The sequence below is a fragment of the Anser anser genome (assembly GCF_964211835.1).
Source record: "Anser anser genome assembly, chromosome: 7".
NCBI classification, from domain to species: domain Eukaryota; kingdom Metazoa; phylum Chordata; class Aves; order Anseriformes; family Anatidae; genus Anser; species Anser anser.
Window position 1 is genome coordinate 11,112,878 of NC_139727.1, and position 18,577 is coordinate 11,131,454.

The 18,577-nt window shown below is 38.0% G+C and overlaps 1 protein-coding gene and 1 long non-coding RNA gene across 8 annotated transcripts in view; one reads left to right on the forward strand and one right to left on the reverse strand.

The window, feature by feature from the left end:
- Window positions 1-18,577, forward strand: part of LOC310902967 — a 65,924-nt gene that overhangs the window by 7,283 nt on the left and 40,064 nt on the right. The gene's annotated exons all lie outside the window — the stretch shown is intronic.
- Window positions 1-18,577, reverse strand: part of OPN4 (opsin 4) — a 54,241-nt gene that overhangs the window by 7,120 nt on the left and 28,544 nt on the right. For 2 of the 5 annotated variants that reach the window (XM_083845394.1, XM_083845390.1), the window contains 8 exons: window positions 16,806-16,977; window positions 15,750-15,914; window positions 12,925-13,032; window positions 11,587-11,767; window positions 10,096-10,248; window positions 9,467-9,535; window positions 8,969-9,007; window positions 4-8,030 (listed from right to left, as the gene is read on the reverse strand). In XM_083845394.1, coding sequence (XP_083701520.1) covers window positions 7,839-8,030; window positions 8,969-9,007; window positions 9,467-9,535; window positions 10,096-10,248; window positions 11,587-11,767; window positions 12,925-13,032; window positions 15,750-15,914; window positions 16,806-16,977 — 1,079 coding nt within the window. In that variant the 3' untranslated portion in view covers window positions 4-7,838. Of the gene's footprint in view, window positions 1-3; window positions 8,031-8,968; window positions 9,008-9,466; window positions 9,536-10,095; window positions 10,249-11,586; window positions 11,768-12,924; window positions 13,033-15,749; window positions 15,915-16,805; window positions 16,978-18,577 lie in introns of those variants that run through there. The other 3 variants (XM_083845391.1, XM_083845393.1, XM_083845392.1) reach the window with 2 other exon arrangements.

Sequence of the window (18,577 nt, forward strand, 5' to 3'; positions counted from 1 at the left end):
AGTTTTAATTAGTGCATCTGGAAAACAGCACTTCAAATAAGATGTATCAATACACTTAAAGGGTTCTGACATGTGCTTCTGTTACTCAGAGACTTCAGCTGAGGACAGCAGCATCAAAAGGATTCATATTTTTAAATAACAGTTGAGGGATTATTATAAACCTGGATTCCATCTGTTTACATGCTAAGGTCGAAGCATCCATGCTTCCTTTAAAAGCCAGGAGGGGGCTGTATTTAATTAATGCTGGCACTGCTGCCTGAGAACATTGGAAATTGCTTGAAAAGGGGTACTGTAAGTGTGAACTAGGGAGAACTAGGAGATGGTGACACTTCTGGGAGGCAAGACCCCGGAGGGCTTGAAGGCTGGGCTGCTCCAGGACCATCCTTGGGGTGATGGATGAGTATCTTGGCCATAGGATCTGCCTGGTAAAAGGAGCAGAGATCTGGGCTTACGGGGTCTCCAGAGGTCAGGGTTACAAAGAGAGGTGAGGTGAGAAACAGCTATTTCACGTCAGGCCTTTGGAGACGGTAAGTGAAGGCCTGCCCTCTGGAGTAGCTAGCAAAGAGATGACTGGTCTCTGCTGGGACTGGGCAAAATGAGAAGAATCTCTAGGAGATGAGGACTGAGTTGAGCAGACTCTCTGCACCCAGTGCAACAGGATGAAGGTGAGTAATGGTATTGGGAAGGAGTTTCTAGATTCAGATCTGAAACGTGTAGTTTAAAAAGAGAAAAAAAATCCTGGTTTGTTTTTAAACCTGCTTCTAATTTTTCCTCATTTTTAAGTGGACTTTCATAGTATTTCTAATATAAACAAATACAGGGAGAGGTATAACCTGAAATTGTATTCTTTGGCTATTCTTCAGTTATGTGTTTACAACTATGACCAGTCTAATATATATTAATACTACTCAAAGTCTGATGGAGATCTGATTTTCTCAAAATCACAGCCCAGCACTGGGCAGATGCATTAGAATCCAGAGCTTTGTAATGATAGCCACACTCTCCAGACACTGGAATTGCTGCTTAGAGTTCTTGATAATATAATCCTATTCTTTCCTTCAATAACTTCCTTCTCCCACTGATAATTTTTGCCCATTAATAGAGCAGAAACCTTACCCATGATGCATCAGCCCTCTTTCAAGGATCTCTCACTTAAGATTGTACCGGGTAAATTACATGCGTCTCCCCATAGGTCTGTTTCAGTGCCTTCTCCACGGATAGTTTTTCTTTTAACTTATGTATAGTAGAGGAAAAACTTGATTCGGTGATTTGTAATATACAGCTTCCTCAAGGTAATACATTATTATACATAGGGCTCTTCAAAGAATGTATTCAATTGCATAATACATATTTTTATTAGTTATGTTTTACCATTAAAGTGCTGATTCTACTTCACTCTTGTAACAAAGTAAAATATACCTGTAAGTGGTAACTGAAGTCAATTTGGTGAGTGTGTCTATAAATTATTTCTGTTGAGTACCTCCTGCTGAGAAAATGAATTACTATGCATCCCTTATACACTTCAGTACAGTCTCTGGCTTTCATCTGTAATTATTTCACAATGAATTCTTTAGACTTTTTGATAACCATGTAGTGAAAGATGAAAATGTGAGCAGTTGAAAAAAGAAGTATTATTTCCAGTTGTGAATCTTGGAATGAACTGCAAAAGCTAAGAGAGTAGCCTCATGATGATGAAGAGGATATTATCCCTATTTTACAGCTAGCAATACCGATATACGAGATGATTAAGTGATTTGCCCAAGGTCACCCATAAAAGATGGGGAAAAAGCACAAAAATAGAATCTTCAACTTCTGATTCTAGCTTTGCATTGTTGCAGTACTGTCCTTTCTCCTCTTTGTAAGAGTTGGTTTTATCAAAGTGCTTACTGCTTTCTACATCAAATCACAGTTTGCGGCACAAGTTATCTATCAGTATTAACCTTGGCTTTACAAAGTGTCGAACTTAGGAGGCTTATTAATGTACAGTTGCATGGAGTTAGCAGCAAATACTAAACTGGAAAAATATCAACAAAATCCAGTAACTTTTAGTACAGACCTAATGTACTTTTAACTCTCTCGTTTCAATTATGTATCCTGAGGGGTTGTGTAAATGTCTATGCATGCGATTAACTTTAGGCATCTGAAAAAAAATGTTAAAAATCAATTATACAGTCCAAAGTGCACATTTGGGCACAGATAGTACATTTTAAAGTACTAGGGCTTTTGAAGGAAGGGCTTTTACATTAGGTGTTTGGTCACTTTCTGTGTGAACCTTCAGGCATGGCACTTTGTGGCAGGGTACAGGTGTTCTGTTCTTTCTAGTCAATGGAAAACATACAGTAATTGTAACCATGCCTCTAAGTGTCCCACAGTCTATTCAAGAAAAGTCCTTTATGAAACTTTACGTAGGAGCACTTGTGCTATCCAATTATGTAGTGTCAGATTTTTGTGGCTGTCTCTGAACTGTCTTCTTGTACACATGTGGTAGTTACAGTGAACACTAAATACCGAGGAAAATGAATAATGGCTTTGTTTTTACTTTGTGGATAAAGCATGCTTTGCAAAAGTTCCCTTGAGCAACTCTTTTTTTTTTTTTTTTAACATATATATCATAGTCACATTCTTAGTGGCTGAATCTAATTATTCCTAACAAAATAAAATGCTGAAGCTGGATGGTGTTACTGAGAGCAGATTCTTTGCGGGGAGGAAGAAACACATGTAAACTTATATAATGTAATGTGCATTGTAACTGCACTATCATAATGTTTCCCATTACTAATGTAGGAGGTAGCTATCTCCAGAATAAACTGTAATATAAGAAAATCACATACAAGTCCATAAATGTAAGCACCAGACAGCGATGGACTAAGAGGCACACCATGAGCTTTTTTTCAGGTCATGCCTGCGTTAGATTGCTTGCTGAGACAGTTTAACCTGAGCTGCAGCTCTCTCTTTCTGCTCTACAGCATATCTGAGGGTTGACTTAAGCCTGATAAAGTTAAAAAGCATTTCCACTAATTCTACTTATTCTTCAAGTAACAGATAGCATCAGAAGGCCTAATTAGGCCTTTTTTTTAATGTGAATTTCTGTGCTTCATGACTGTGTATGTATTCTAGTAGCCCAAATGAAAGTGGATATTAAAAATGGTCTCCCATATAAAATCTCGTTGGCAAGGGTTGATTACAACTTCCCTGAAAACAGTCAGAAATGTTTTTTATACTGACTCTCAATCAATACTGCTGTTTGTGTAAGCTTAAAAAATTAAGGAATGAGAAAAAGGTTTCTGACAAGAGGGATGAATCCCTTTCCATTTTTCCCAGCCACTGGTCCTACTATTTATCCCCAGTTTCAGGTGAGTCTTAATCTTAAGAGTCAATTTCATTGCCAGAAAGTGTTTCTAGGTAGTATGCCAACCAACCACCATGAGACAAGCACTGTGGCCTAATATCATGAGATCCTGACACCTCTGTACTCAGTGAGGTGATATCAGTGTTTGAAAAATGTACCAGCATTTTCCTATGCTGACATGACTCTTCCAGCATTTGCTTTGCTCTGTGAGCCAGGTACATAGAATTCCCGTGCTGTCTCTCCAGCGGAACCCAGCTGCTGGCAGGACTGCTGTAACCAAGCTAATGAAGAAGTACTTTTCTCTAAAAAAGAGCTTTTTTTTTTTTTTTTTTCCTAGTGTTGCACTTTATATTAGACTAATAAGGCTATATTGGCTCTTGAAAAACTTTACTGGCTTTATTAGGCTTACACTACGCTGATCATCTATTCAGTCTACTGTCCTGATAAGGGATGTGTGAAGTTCACGGTTGTCAAGATTTGTAAGTTGTCCTATTTACAAGTTTGAAAATGAGCATTTAGGCTGCAAATCTGATGGGGTGAGGAAGATACAGTAACCTCCTTTTTTGTTCTATATAAAATGCTTAGTGCATGGGACTGTAGCCCGTCTCTAAGGTTGCTAGGCATGACAGTAGTCATCAGTTATTTCTTTGTTATAAGAGTGCTTTTATATAAACCTATTTATAACGTGGCACTTTTCACATTCCTATGACATTAACAACTGCAAAGCTACAAGCACAAGTGTTTAAACTGAGATACCTGTTGCTCAACAACTGAAATACCATAGACTGATACTAACGTTGCTTTGCAGATAAAGGCCCTCTTCAGAGTCCTGTGGAAATTGTTTCAGAAGCAGAGACATGCAGCTGCCCTGCCAGAGTTACTGAGAGGCTAATATCTTTCCTTGAGGGATGAGAGAAGGATGAGGGCTACACGGTAGCACTTCCTGCAATGGCCTAAGGAATACCTGGCACCAGTCACACTGAGAGAAATAAGGGCACATGAAATTTATCCACATTATGCCTTAAGGGGTGTAGAGACCCCCAAAAAGCATTGGAGTTGCCTTTTTTTTTTTTTCTGAATGTCAAACTTGCTGTTGGTTTTACATAGGACTTCAAAAAGAAAAACCACTCTTTGCTACCAGAGTGGAGAGAGACCTTTTCTTTCTGTTGGTTACGATAATGCTAGTAAAACTGTGTTTACACCTCTGTTCTGCAGGCTCTTTGATGGCAGTCTGTATCTGTCTTACATGAGAATGTGTGCAAATTTACTCAATGTCATGTGATGTCACTTTCTAGCCTAGTGCTGGATAGAAAATTGTTTCCCAAAAGTATGGAAGATGAGGCTGTAACCTGCAAACCACAGGAACTAAGATCCTTGACAGTATGTGAAAATTGGAAAGACTGGCAGCTTGCAGCTGCCTTCCTAGGCAGTACTTCAGTCTTGACTTCGAACAGCCTTCTGTTACACGGGATCATGATACCTTCATTGTAGGACCACCAGTAGAGCACTCAGCAGTTTTGCAGAATCGCTTGGAGGATCAGACGAAACATTTTTACTTCTGATCCAAGTTTGAATCTGAGCTGCAGCCCATGGAGGTAAAAAGCATGTCTGTGAACTCACAACAGTGCTTGCTGTTGCCTTTGCCAGCAGGCTGCTCTGTCAACAGCTGCTGTAGCACAAAAGGCCAAAGGGAAGTGCCCCAGTTTTGCCCTAGTCCTTTCACACCTCCAAGTCACTGGAACATACCAAGTGCATGGTAAACTGCAGGCAGTCTCGCCAGTGCAGAACAGGCTGTACAGTTGACTTTAATTGAAACATGAATCATCTCAGTCCTAAATTATTTTAATCCAATCAGTCACATCTCTGTTAAAGGGTGTAAAGAGACAGCAAATCGGAAAGAATGGCTGCCAAATAGAGGATACAGGACACAAATAAAGCTGCTAAGATAAGATGGAATATGGACTAATAATGATTTATTCCAAATGCCACTGGGGTTACTATGTGGATGACTTGGAGACAGATTCAGGTGAAATGAGTTTTGAAGGCTTTCCCCAGAATGATTTTTCTAGTGTCGGTAGAGGTGAAGCAAAGTCAGAGCTGTTAGTTACATAGGGAGTACACACAAGAGTTTTGAAGTGCTCCCAAACAAATTCTCCCTAATTAATATATGCCTTTCAAGCCTCTTGTAAGTAGACAAGCACTAGCAGCTGCAGTTCTTTTTATAGATACAAACTAATCTCTAGTACATGTTGGAGCTGAAGGATAGACAGAACAACATGCTGCAGATTCGTGGGGCTTTTCCGTGGACATACTCTTTTTTATACCCTCTAAAAGTGGAAGAGAATACAGAAGAGTGTGTAGTCTTCAAGAATACTTCTTGGGAGTAAAATCATATCAGGAGTGAAGGGTCTAGTTCTTAATGACATACCATACACAAATGGCATCTTACTAACACGAGAAAGAGCATGCGTGAGCTTTGACCTATTTTCTTGACAGGTTCCACCTTTTGCAACCCATATGAAACAGGCAGAATTTGCTAGCATTTCTTCTCTATTTTCACATGGCCTTCATGACAAAGGATGGGAAGAATTACATGCTTCACGTTTTCATATAATTTTAAAAGCCAAGAGAGTAAGTCATAACAAGATTCCTTAGGCTTAATGAACATCTTTGAATGTACTTCCTGTTTGAAGGTGATATGTTTCCCCCCTTCTTTTTCTTTGTTGCTAGCTGTATATATTATCAGTTTAATATTGTTTTCTGCCTGGAGACAATATCCGGTAGTGGGAGGTGGAGAGAGGAACTGTACTACTTCTTTTCCATTTCTAATGCCTGTGATTTTATTTCCATAAAAACAGCCTAGATTTTGAACACTTTGTTTCTTTTGGTGGTTTATTACCTGTCTGAACTGGCCAGTTATTTATGATCTGATATTGGGCTGCTTCAGAAGTCATTATCACCTCCATTTCTAATTTTAATAACTATTCTCTTAGTAAACCTCAATTCAAGTAAGTTTCCAAAAATTTGCTTCAAATCAGTGCCCTCTGTCTTCTGGAACCCACTGAAGTTGTTTTCCTCTCAAAGGAATAAATAAGTGTGTTACATTTTTAGGGTCTTATGGCTTTCTCTGATGTGACATAAAGAAGAACTGATTTACTTAGGATAAAATTGCTTGTGGGGTTCATTCATTCAACCAAAGGGAGAACTATTGGGGCTCCCTTGTTAAGAAGTGTTTCAGTAGCTCTTTATGCCATGTGCTTTTAGGTTTAGAAGGTATATATTCCCCCTGTGGAATGACTATACCTCATCATTCTTGTGATACATACCTCTATAGATCGCAAATTAATTCTTTCCATTTATACTCATGCTCTAGAAGGAGCACCAGGGAAAAGCAGAAAATTACTATTATTTCATAGCACTGTTTTCCTTTCCTTTCTGGGGAAATAAGTACAATCTCATGGATTTAGTCACCGTGGACAAATCCTTGGCTATAAGGATGCTGCTGTTTAGAGAAGGCAAAAATTGAAGTGCTAAATTGGGAATGGTGCAGATTTCCACACATATGTAGAACAATGCTTTTTTGGAGAACTACATCTTCTCCCAAGGCTTAGTTTGGAAAAGCACATCTAAAGATATACCACTGTGAAGTGCTGGAAGGCAAATGTACTGAATTAGCCATAAGACATTTCAGTACAAACACTGAATTGAACTCTGCATTCTTCTCATGAAACATGCTTCAGAGAAGTTGGAGGGGGCTTCCAGAAACCTTCTTATAACTCTGGAACGTTGGCTAATTGTGGGTTAAGTTGGTGTTTAAGTGACTATTGGATAAAGAAGCTCAGTATGGAAAGGAGTGTAGACTCGTCAGTGTGATTACTTTCTCTTCCCCCAGTATCTCAGAAATTAAAATAAACATCTGAGACTTCAAATTACTGCTCAAGTGCATTACCTTTCAATCGCATTGTACAAGAAAATGAAGGAAAATATGTTATTAATGAGAGAAGGGAGCACTGACTGTGTGATTAAGTTTTCATTTGCTTGAGGAACTTCAATAATGAAGAAAGCATCTCCAGAAAGTAAAGTAAGTTCTTCCTCAAATAGCTTTGAAGTTAAACCACAGTAAGTGAACAAAGGCCAGTTTTGGATCTCATACTTCCCTTTCCTCTCAAATTAATCATAGTAGGCTTGTAGGTAGGATCCATGATGTGGTAGAATATACCTGAGAAGAGTAAAATCCAAGCGAAAGAAATAACTTTATGAGCTGCATAAAGAAGAAATAATAAAATTGCAATGTGATTCAGATCAAGAAGTGAACCACTGGAGACAGTTCTGATGCTGAACAGGTTACTCCCCTTGATTTTATCCTTGCTTGTCTTGTGTTGGGTGTTTGTAGGAGTGTTTCAGAGTGATGTAGGATGGTCTTCTGGATTCAGCTGGTCCATGGTTCTTGCAGAGGTAGTAGCTAAGGTGATATTCTGTCTTGCACCACTCAGCTATTGAAGTTGTTATTCTGCCTGTGGCTTTTGATCTTAGGGCTTAGGAAACCAGAGCTGTATCCAGAAGGAAGCTCTACACCTTGTGTGTTGCTGTATGTTACTATAATGCTGGGTATCTGGGCTGCAGATGGTCTATGGCGAGCCTCTCCTTTTCTTGGTCCAATACCGTTCAGGCACTCACCTCTCTAAAGGATGCAAGGATTTAAAAGAAATGGAAAATGAATATCTACATGGAGATCAGATGGCATCATCTATGAAAATATGGCACATATTCAGATCAGCACTTTGCCAATCCCTACTACTATCTCAGTGCCAAACTGAAAGGATGGAGAAAGAAGTAGATCTGAACACTTTTTGCTATGCCTCATGAGGAACTCATGAGGAGAAAAAAAAGTTAAATAAGATAATATACTGAAGCACAGACTTCGCATTTGCTACTTAACAATCTGGTTTACTTTGATGAAATACCAGGCTAATGACAGCACATTCAGTTGTGGAAAAAAGTGCTGATGATGTGCTCAGATGGTCTATGAATTCAGTGATGTAAGGAGTCCCTCCATAAAGAAACCTAGATAGATGACAAGGCACCAGTTTAGGTTCACTGGGGCAAGAAATGATGTAAAACTTAGGAAAAACAGCATGGATATTTTGAAGGGTAAAGCCAGTTAGAGAATGGAAAACAGGATTCCTGAAAACAGGAATCGAGAGAAAGATTAATTTATATTCAGTAGCAGTGCTTAGCTGTCAGTAGCACAGGACCAAAAAATGAGTGTTAGGATCAGGCTAGCAATAGCTTATAGCTTAAAAGGATTACTACTGACAATAAAGGGTTAAAATGTTTCTATTACATTTTGATTATTACTGCAAAGATAAAACTGGCTTTTCTTCACCTATCAACTCTCTTTCTCTTATTTCCCTGTCTGTCAAGAGTTAGGGCAAGTTGATTCACTTGTGGTGTATATATATATGTATATATATATATGTATAGAGGTATATGTATAGATATATATATATCATTATGCCATAGCTTTACACGGAAGCTTTACATGTTACATGGAAGAAGAGAGAGACACTAGGACAACAACTTACTGAAGAAGTAGTATGGCACGTTTCAAAAACTTACCTGTATTTCCTCCATGTTGCGTTTTTGTGCTGTCTTGCACTACCCAAAACAGAGAACATGAAATAGTTACCAGTGTGACTTTGCACAGTGGTACTTGCCACAGATTACAGCTGTCTCAAAGGGACGGCTATCTGAACGGCTATCTCAGCTTGCTTTGTATATTATTCAAAAAAGGTGTCATAAAATAATGCTTCCATACTCCACTAAAGAAATCACAGATATCATCAGGGAACCTACTGAATTCAAAAAAATACTCAAATTCTTTTAATAAGTTGGTCTTCAGGAGAACCCTGTAGCACATGTGTTCTGTATCAATCTCTGCTTAGTTTCAGCAGTGATCTACTCTTTGTGGACATATTTTCTGTATACTGGTGGGAGTTTTGTGTGATTTTTACATGTCAGCGAGTAACTTAATTTGCTCAGAGACTGGTAGTGTCAACAGTTTTTGTTCCCTCCCTTAGTTAGACCCATGCCAGATATTTAAATAACAATTCTTACAGTAGGTGTAGCGGAATACTCTGCAACATTCAATTCCACCATTGGTATGTCATCAGCATCTACAACTGCCTGAAAAATGAACACAGATAAGAAAGACATAAATGATGTATGGGTATGTCACCATATCCTACATATGTGAAATAAAAAGGGTGGGAAAAAGAAAGGGAACAGAAGAGGAATGTAGTAATATACTGCATGTAATCTTGTACTGCTGAATGTAGTAATGTCCTGAATATAGTCTTGTTTTTTTACCTCTCACTGTATGTGTTCATTTCATAGCAAATGGTGAGACAACAGAAAGATGGATCAAGTAATTTGGGAAATATAAGGAAATAAAAATATTACTGAATATACAATTAAAAGCAAACACAAGACAACATACCGTTCAGATGCTAAGTTCAATATAATAGTTCCTTTGCTTGTCAGAAGTGTAACAAGGAAGCTGAATAATGAACCAGGGGAATAAAAACCTGATGACCTTTTACAGCCTCAAAGTCATTACTTACTGTGTTAACTCATAGGTTATTCCTATGTTCTAGGCAGGAACCATCATGATTAATTATGATAAAATGTGCAGATTTGTTAACCTACCAGTTGTCTGAGAACTTAGATACTATACAATCTGTTACCTTCTCAAAAATCCCAGAATGATGGCTTTGCAGTTTAGGTTTGGTTCTTAGGTTACTAGTTTCAGTTGTGCCTTTGCCTGTTCCATAGGAGACCTGTCTGCTAGCAGGACTAGAGATCATACTGGTGATATCGGTTTCCATATCAGTACAGCCCTAAAATGAATACAGCAAAAACAATCACTTTAGGTTTCTTAGATTTCTGGCCAGATAGTATCATAAGAATCAGTTTTGCCTAAACAGAAATTGTTAGAGAGACAGACGCTGCATAATATTTTTACAGAAACTATGCCGCGTGTGACTTCATAAAATGTTTTGCTTAAAAAGAGATACAAACAAACCACCAAGTCTATTAAGCCAAATTTGGCTTTTTTTTTTTTCCCCTACAGGATTCACTGCAATTTAAAACAAACAAATGAACAAACAAACAAAAGAAACCATTCTGTTATAGACTAGTGTTGAAACTTTTCTAATACACCTGGTCAGTCACTTTAGAAACACTTTGTTCCATGAAGTAGTTCTAATTTATAAACTGTGTTTCAATTAATGGGAGAACATACAGGGAAAAAAACAAACAAAAAATTCAGGAATTTCCTAGGAGTCAAATGTTCTTTTCTGAACTACCTTCTTTTCCTCACTCTGTCAGCCTTTTCACTACATTTTGACTGAACTAAGAAGTCAAAAGAACATAGTGTCTAAAGAAATTGAAATGTCACTGTTAAAAACAACTGACAGAATGCAGAGCTTGACTGCTTAGATACAATGATTACCTTGACTGTGAAAAATAATCACAGAGAAAATAATGGCCTTTTCATATATTTGGAAATTTTATTTAAAACAATTACAGAGTTACTAATGTAACTTTGGGTAGCAAGAGAGAACTTGGGATGCCAAATATTTGCTTTGTTTCCAGCTGCTGTGCAAGACATGTGGCTTCGCTTACACTGGCAGCAGCAAGGTGTTGAGGTCGCCTGTGAAAACAATTCTTTAATGCATTTGTTGATTTTTATCTATGTCTGATGATTAATGTTTCCAAATACAGCCCACTTCACCTTCAGAAAGCATTACCTGTATCCTTAAAACTTTGTTTTCACTAGAGAATTGTTTAGTGACAAGAAGTTTGGGGTTTTGTGTGTTCGGACTCCAGATCTGTGGTCAGATAGGTACCATCCTAGAAGGATGGTCAGGCTTTCAAGGGTGCTCTGACTCTTAAGCTTCCTTTACTTTCTAAAATTCCTCTTGTTCTGTCTTCCCACCCTTCCTTCAGTGTCACAAATGGGAAAGAATACAAAGGGCTACATTTTGCTCTTACACGTCAGCTTTCTGTCTTTCGTTTCACTTTGACCCTTGACTTTTTCTGGAGCTCTTGTAATAAGCACCATAATGCTTATATGCTTAATGAAACACCTAGAGCAGCTACCACTTTGAAGGACTCTCTATGAAAATTAATTACTCTGCAATTAAAAATGTGTGTATGGGAAGCATCTTCCTTACTGATTCACTTTCAGAGAGAGAAGATAGTCGCCTTCTTCCTTTCTGCAGCGCGCTTGTCTCAGAAGACTGGCTGGTTACAGTGGCTCGTCTGGAGGAGGGATAGCTGCTGAAAGATCGTGAGTCTTTTGGAGAAACTCTCAGCAGGGATCCAAGGCAGGGAACATATGTTGCAATGGCTGCTCTAATGGATGAGAGGTAGAACCAGTCAGATTTTTTCTGTTAGCACAAAAATTCAGTCATCATAAACAATGCGTTTATTCAGAGAGATGGACTTATGCCACATGGACTGGAAAATTACTGGGCACAATAAAGGGTTTTCCAGATATCCAATGCCTCATAAACAATCACCCTGCAAGATCACTTATTCACAGTGTTCTGTGGAATTCAAATTTACTGCTTGGCAGGGACAAGGGCATTAAAGTACAATTCTTTGAACCGAAGGGAGCTATTAAAATGATGTTTTATCTGCTTTCAGCTTAATCAGGGCAAAAATAAAATTCTGTCCCTTTAAACTGAGCCTTGCAGAAGTACCACATAATGAATTATTTTAATCTTCCCCTAAGCAGCTATTCTAGCTTCTTCTTGCACATCTGTCTGCCTGGTATCTGCAGAGTAGTACAAAATGTGCAGTTATATTACAGTATTCTTTTTCTCATATGCAGCATAAGGAAAGTCTTTTGCACAGCTTTTCTCTCCCTCCCAGCCTTTCCACCTAGAAGTCCGTGCCTGCCTCTTCTCCATCCACTTCCCTTATTGGTCTGTGTAAAGGGTGAAACAAAAGAGTACGTATGGCTTTGCTGCCATCCATCAGATCCCACAGCCTGCATCTGAACTTGATTTGGTAATCACCCTAGATGTTACAAGCCAGAAGAAATACTATCTGAAATACGGAAGCTTGAAGAAAGGTGGGGAAGACACGCAAAACAGGGAAGGAGTGGCTTGACTTACTGAATTGCATCCCTCCCTGGCCTGGTTAGTTTAACAAACTGCTATTTGTAACACTGACAGATGTCCGGATCTCTCATGAAGATAGTTCACAAAAATTTACGATGATTTCCTCTGAGCTAGGAAAGTCTCTATCTTTTATCATGTGATCTGTAAGTACAGATCAGCATTCCATAAACATCTCTAGCTCCCATCTGCACAGTAAATTGTTCCAAGTACAGATTCCACTGACATTTATATGGCATTGAGAAATTTTCTTGGGGAAGGGAAGGTAGTCTTTCAGAGGTAGAATGAACAGGTGAAGCAGAATTCAGATACTAATCCTTTAAGTGACAAAGTTACTGTCTGATATTTTCTGGTATATATTAAACATAGCTTACAAAGTGAACTTACCTGTATTTGGGGTGAGTGATGGCATAAATGATGGGGTTATGGATAGCAGAAGCTTTGGCAATCACAGCTGGTATTGAATTCATGAAGGGTGTTAGAACATGTGAATACCTAGAGTAATGCAAATGTATTATATATTTAGTATTGAGTTCTACATAGTCTATGCAGTTATACACTGATGAGAACCCCTAATTACTGCTCCTCCAAACAGTGAGAGTGCAAAATTTTACATCTTTTTCCTGCAAGGATCAGCACCAGCCTAATTGCATTTCTGAGAAAGGTGACTTTCTTGGTGCTTCTCTTGCAGCACATCAGTTTTATGACTCAGAGGTAACCCTTGTATTGCTTGCCCTAGGGAGAAAGTCTTCCTGCAGGGAGTGGATGTGCGTTCATCAGAGTATCTATCTGTTCAACACTCAACAGATGTACTTGCTAAATTAGGATAACCTAATGGGTGTGCAGAATGAGGCATTAAAAGGAAGGATAATTAATAAATCATTTTTCCTTTTCAAACTTTGCTTTTTGCCTGATCTGATCTAAAAAAGAGGGGAGAATGTCTCTTATGGTGTCATATGTTTTGCTTATGTTACTGTGGCCACACATATATACAGGTTATGAGCCTCTAAAGTATACAGAAATTATGACTGATGTCCATATGCTGTGCCCGTCAGGCAATTAATTTGAAGATAGCCTGAAGTAGCCCACAGAGTCTTGGTCAGAAAAAAAGTCAATAGAACAGCTCAGACCAAAATAACAATAACATTTCGCAAGTGGTTTCAGACAGGCAGTTTCTCCATGGACCTGCTTAGGGGCTATGATGACCTCTTCCTGCACTTGTAGAAAGTGCTCTAAGTGAAACAGCCCATTAAGTCAGTCTTTCCTTCCATGGATATAATTCTTTCTTTGTCACAGCTCTTCTTCCTGAGAAGGCAGTCTAAGCTCTGTCTTTCACTTAGCCTTGCATTCCCACTTGTATTCCTGAAATACTCGGATTATCCTGTCTCAGAAGGTCTCTCATATGAGTGCTGCAAACAAACAATGAAGAGGATTGCATAAGTAGGTGGCAGTTCATCATCCTGGTAAAGACATTTTTCATCATATTATGGGTATGTTTACACTCCGTGATGAGGAAATGGTTTGCCGGTGGTAATACAGGAACCATTTTGTCAGCTGCCCAAATGATGAGATGCCATTTCACCACTAATTTAAAGTTTTTCTCTGATAAGATTTGTCCAGGTAACATGTTCTTCCTAATACAATATTTAACATGGTTGATCCTAATCATTCTTTCAAAGCATTGGTTAGAGGAGTAATTCTTCACAGGATCTGGAGACCACAAAACAGTATGACCTTTATGGAATGGAGTTTTAGACCCTGAGATGAGAGGCATGGTGCTTTGGTGAGACTGGCAGAGCATTCAGCTGACAGAAACAAACAGCAACGAAAGATTTTGTTTAGACTAATCACTCGCAGAAAGTACAACTTTAATGTAACCTGGAGATCAACAGTATTAGTGGTCATGACTGTGTTCTAGCTCAGTAGTCCCCTTCCAAAGGGGCAATTTTATACAGGAATTTTTTGAAGGAGTTAAGATTCTTCTTTCTTTTTTTGGATATGTTGTTGCTCTGTCAGATGTTGCTCTGTCTTTAGTCCAGGACAGTAGCCACAGACTTCATGTCTACCTTCATGTCTACCTTCCATTGTTTGGCATGCAGTGATTTTTGTCTAAGTTCGTTGTAATAAAAGGCAACAGAAGGCCTCCAGGCTTGGTCTATTAATCTCTGAAAAATCCCAGAAGTATTGCCCAAAAAGCATAGTTCAGAAATAGAAGAAAAAAGCTGAGTGAAGATGTGTTGCTCACCAGCTGTCTTTATGAGCAAAATTTGCAAATTCTCATTTGTCAGATACTGCACAGTTGTAAAATTGGCCATTTGTTCAGATTTTTGTCAGTATGAGACGTGGGCCAAAAGTCAAGTTCAGCAGGTACTTGATCATCCTAAAGTAGATGCTGAATCTTACAGAACAGCCTGACAGTTCTATATGGCTAAAATGCTTAGTTTAAAGCATTTTTATCTTTTTTTATGTGTCTGAGAGCAAGTAGTGCTGCAAGGTAGCTATGATGCATTTCCGTGTCTTTCTTTTCATCTATCTCTAGTGTTCTCACATCCCCAGTGTGATGGTCTCACATCCCCAGTGATCCCCAGCAATACCAGACAATAAAGCTGTGTGTAGATTCTGCATTAATAGTATCACACTTCTGTTGAAATTACTGTATAAAACACTGGTAATTAGATGAACATGCTTATGTGATTTATGTTTACTATATTTTATACTGAGCACCAAAAAGCTCCCCAAAGGAAGTATGTACTTGTCTAATTCTGAGCTATCATATGCATGTAAGGAATTTCAACAGTTTGATGTAACACAAGCAAACAAATAGACTTTTGTAAATAGAAGAAGTGGAGAAAGAATCTCCATTGGGTGAATCTTTTTGCCTCCCCTAGGCATTTTGCTGCTAAGTAAAATTAACATAGTTCAAATGTGCAAGCATAGAGAATCTGCATGCAGAAATCACTGGCAGTTTCTTATCTTGCTAGTAATAACCTCCCTATTCCTGTTTTTTTTTTTTTTCTTCTTGAAAAGTTGAACTAAGAAAAAATCACAGTCACTGTGTGTCTCATTTGTTAAATGTCACTCCTGAATATGTTGTTGTTTTAATGCACTTCAGGCATTAGACTTGACAGGTATCTTTGACTTTCATCTGTCTTTCACAATTTCACACCTTTTGCTTTCACTGAATATTCCTTTGCTGATAAATTCATAATTACCCAGCAAAAGCCACCAGAGCAACAACAGAGTATGGTGACCAGGAAATGACATAAAGCAAGATGACAATCAGTGCGATCTTGGCCAGCTTCCACTCATTTTTCATCCTCTGGTACTGTTTCTGTAACTCTTTATTTCCGTGTTTGCATCCAAATGTCTGTATAGACCTAGCGGAAAATAAACAGAAAACAGAAAAATGGAGACAGGGAATTAAGCAAACTACTTCATAAAATGTGGCAACAATTACTCTTATGCTATTTTGTAATATGTCTTGTACTTTTATTGTATGTTTCTGTATGTATGTGACCAGTCCCTTGCAATTCAGTGTACTTCTGTTGGACTAATCAATGGCAAAAATCAGTGGGAAAAAAAAGTCCTGTACCAGAAGAATTTCCACATATAGCATTGTCCAATTAACTTGAATACCTGATTTATTAAATATAGTTAGAGAAATCTTTGCTTTTGTAAGTCAGATTGTGGTACCGTACTGTCACTCTGCACTTTCTGGCTATGCGACTAGATATGCTGCTATCTACAGGACAGATAGCTACAGATTACCAATGTAGTGGCAGCTACTGGCCTTTGTTTTTACAATAGGTTTTGTTTCAGAGACCTGTAATTAATTTTTATCTCTTTTTCACTTTTTGTCAAACATGGAATTTGCAGTTAAATTCCATTTTTCTGTGGAATAGTTTTTATACTCAGTTATTAGGCATCTCTGATGCCCCTTTAGTATTTTTGTTGTTGTTGTTAGAGTTGGTTAATTTCTGTAGTCCTTTCTCATCATTCTGGTTTCTGAGGCTGCTACTCATACCCTTTTCTGTATCATTAGCAAGAATCCTTAACAGCTTTGGTGTAAATTCAGAACCCTGAATGGCCCTTCTAAGAACCATATTTCTTACCATGTTGACAGAACTCTTGTTTCCTGTCTCAGTCATGCATATGAACAAAAAGTAAAAAAAAAGAAATGTCCATTTTTCTTTTGTTAGTCCTTGTTGTAAGAAAATAAGCAGTCATTTAAACAAAGGAATAAAAACTTAAGACTGTTGGCTACTTACTTGTTTGCCTTCTTGATAGCCTCAAATATAAAGACATAGCTGTATATGATAGCAATTAAAGGAATGAAAAAGACAAAGCAGAAAAGCAGCATTGTGTAGGCGCGGACTGATGGTGTGAAAGTCATGTAGTCCCAGGAACAGGAAGTCATCAGACCTTCGGGAACATATGCACCTAGAAAGAATGGCAGGAGAAGGCATAAACCATGAAGTGATTCTTATTGAGCATTCTGAATGCAAAAGTTAGAGAAGGATACTCAGAATAACATGGGATTTAGACCCATTCTCTTCTAGGGGAGAAAGAGTATAAAAATATACATGATTCTTTGTTTAAACTACCTCTTTATTTTCATGTACTCTGTTGCAACAACTCCGTTGTTGTTTTTAAGTTTAGCAGTCTAAGGCTTCAGTAGATCTGAAAACTGAATCATTTTGTTTCCTATCCTCATTATAATCTAAAGCTCAACATAGTCAAAGGGCATTTCTCCAAATACTTCAGTTGGTCTTGGATCAGACCCATGCTGTTTTCAGATCTGCCCAATTCCTCTCATATTGCTTTCTTCCCAAGGAGTGAAATGAAACTGAAAATGAAGCGATAGCTACCACTTCTTTAAACTTCTGCATATTAGAGAAATTTACTGTGCAAAGGAGAGTGATTTACTGTGCAGGTCAAATGAATATAAAGTTGAGTACATGGTTAAAAAAGTGTCGTACTTGCATAATATTCTGCCTGAAATAAAACAGAATCTTCTTAGAGCAACTATGTCAAACAGGTAAAGAAATTGTCAACAGCAACTTATTTTTCCTTTGTATGTTAATTTTCACTGTTTACAGTGGTATTTTCTGTTGAACTTTTGAAAATACTGCACCAGATGTGCTCAGATGCATCCAATTATTGTGTGAGAGTTAGTACTGTGGATACTATTAGAATCTAATTATAAGATAACAACACCCTTCAAGTAATTATTCTGCCTTCTCCCATTAAGATTCCAGAATCTAAGACTGTATTGTCATTTTGTTCTTCTAATACTGCCTCATTCAACCGAAGGCTGCTTCTCCCAGTATTGAGGTTTGCCTGCTTAAACATGCCTCATGTTTAAGGGGGACCAGACTGACAATAACAAAAATCTACTAAAACTCAACTCAGTAACTGAGTTTGTTGCAGCATCTTTTGGGAAAACAAAACATTGCTGTATTCTTACCTCAACTGAGCTGACACATTCTATTCTGGAATTAGGGAACACAATAATGGGCTGGAGTTTTTGAATGATGAGTTCATTCTAACTTACTGACTGAAACTGGTGACTCATAGGAAACAAATAAATGGTACCAAAATGGTTTTGATGAGGAAGAATAACAGTAACTGTCTTTGTTACAATGATCAAGATGCTGTATGTGTGTTCCAATTTGCATGCATAAAATTAACATTTGCAAAAGCAAATTGGTTAGTTATTACTAAATGCCACCCCTACTGGAAGCTTTAATGAAGATACCATTGGCTGAATGGACAATGTGACCGACACCTAGTGCTGTTTGCTCATCTATAATATAGTCAAGACTTATTCATGATGTACTTGCACAAAATATTCAGACTGTATTCCTCTTTTATATGAAGAAAGAAATTCAGTTTGCCACCACTCTCTTACACAGCACCTCTGGGAAGGAAAAAAGCCATCAGAAAAAATACAAATATATCTATTTCACTTTTATATAGTTCAGTTTAGCTCAACAGAAGTAGATAGAGGATAATAGGCAAGGACATCATTCATAAATTT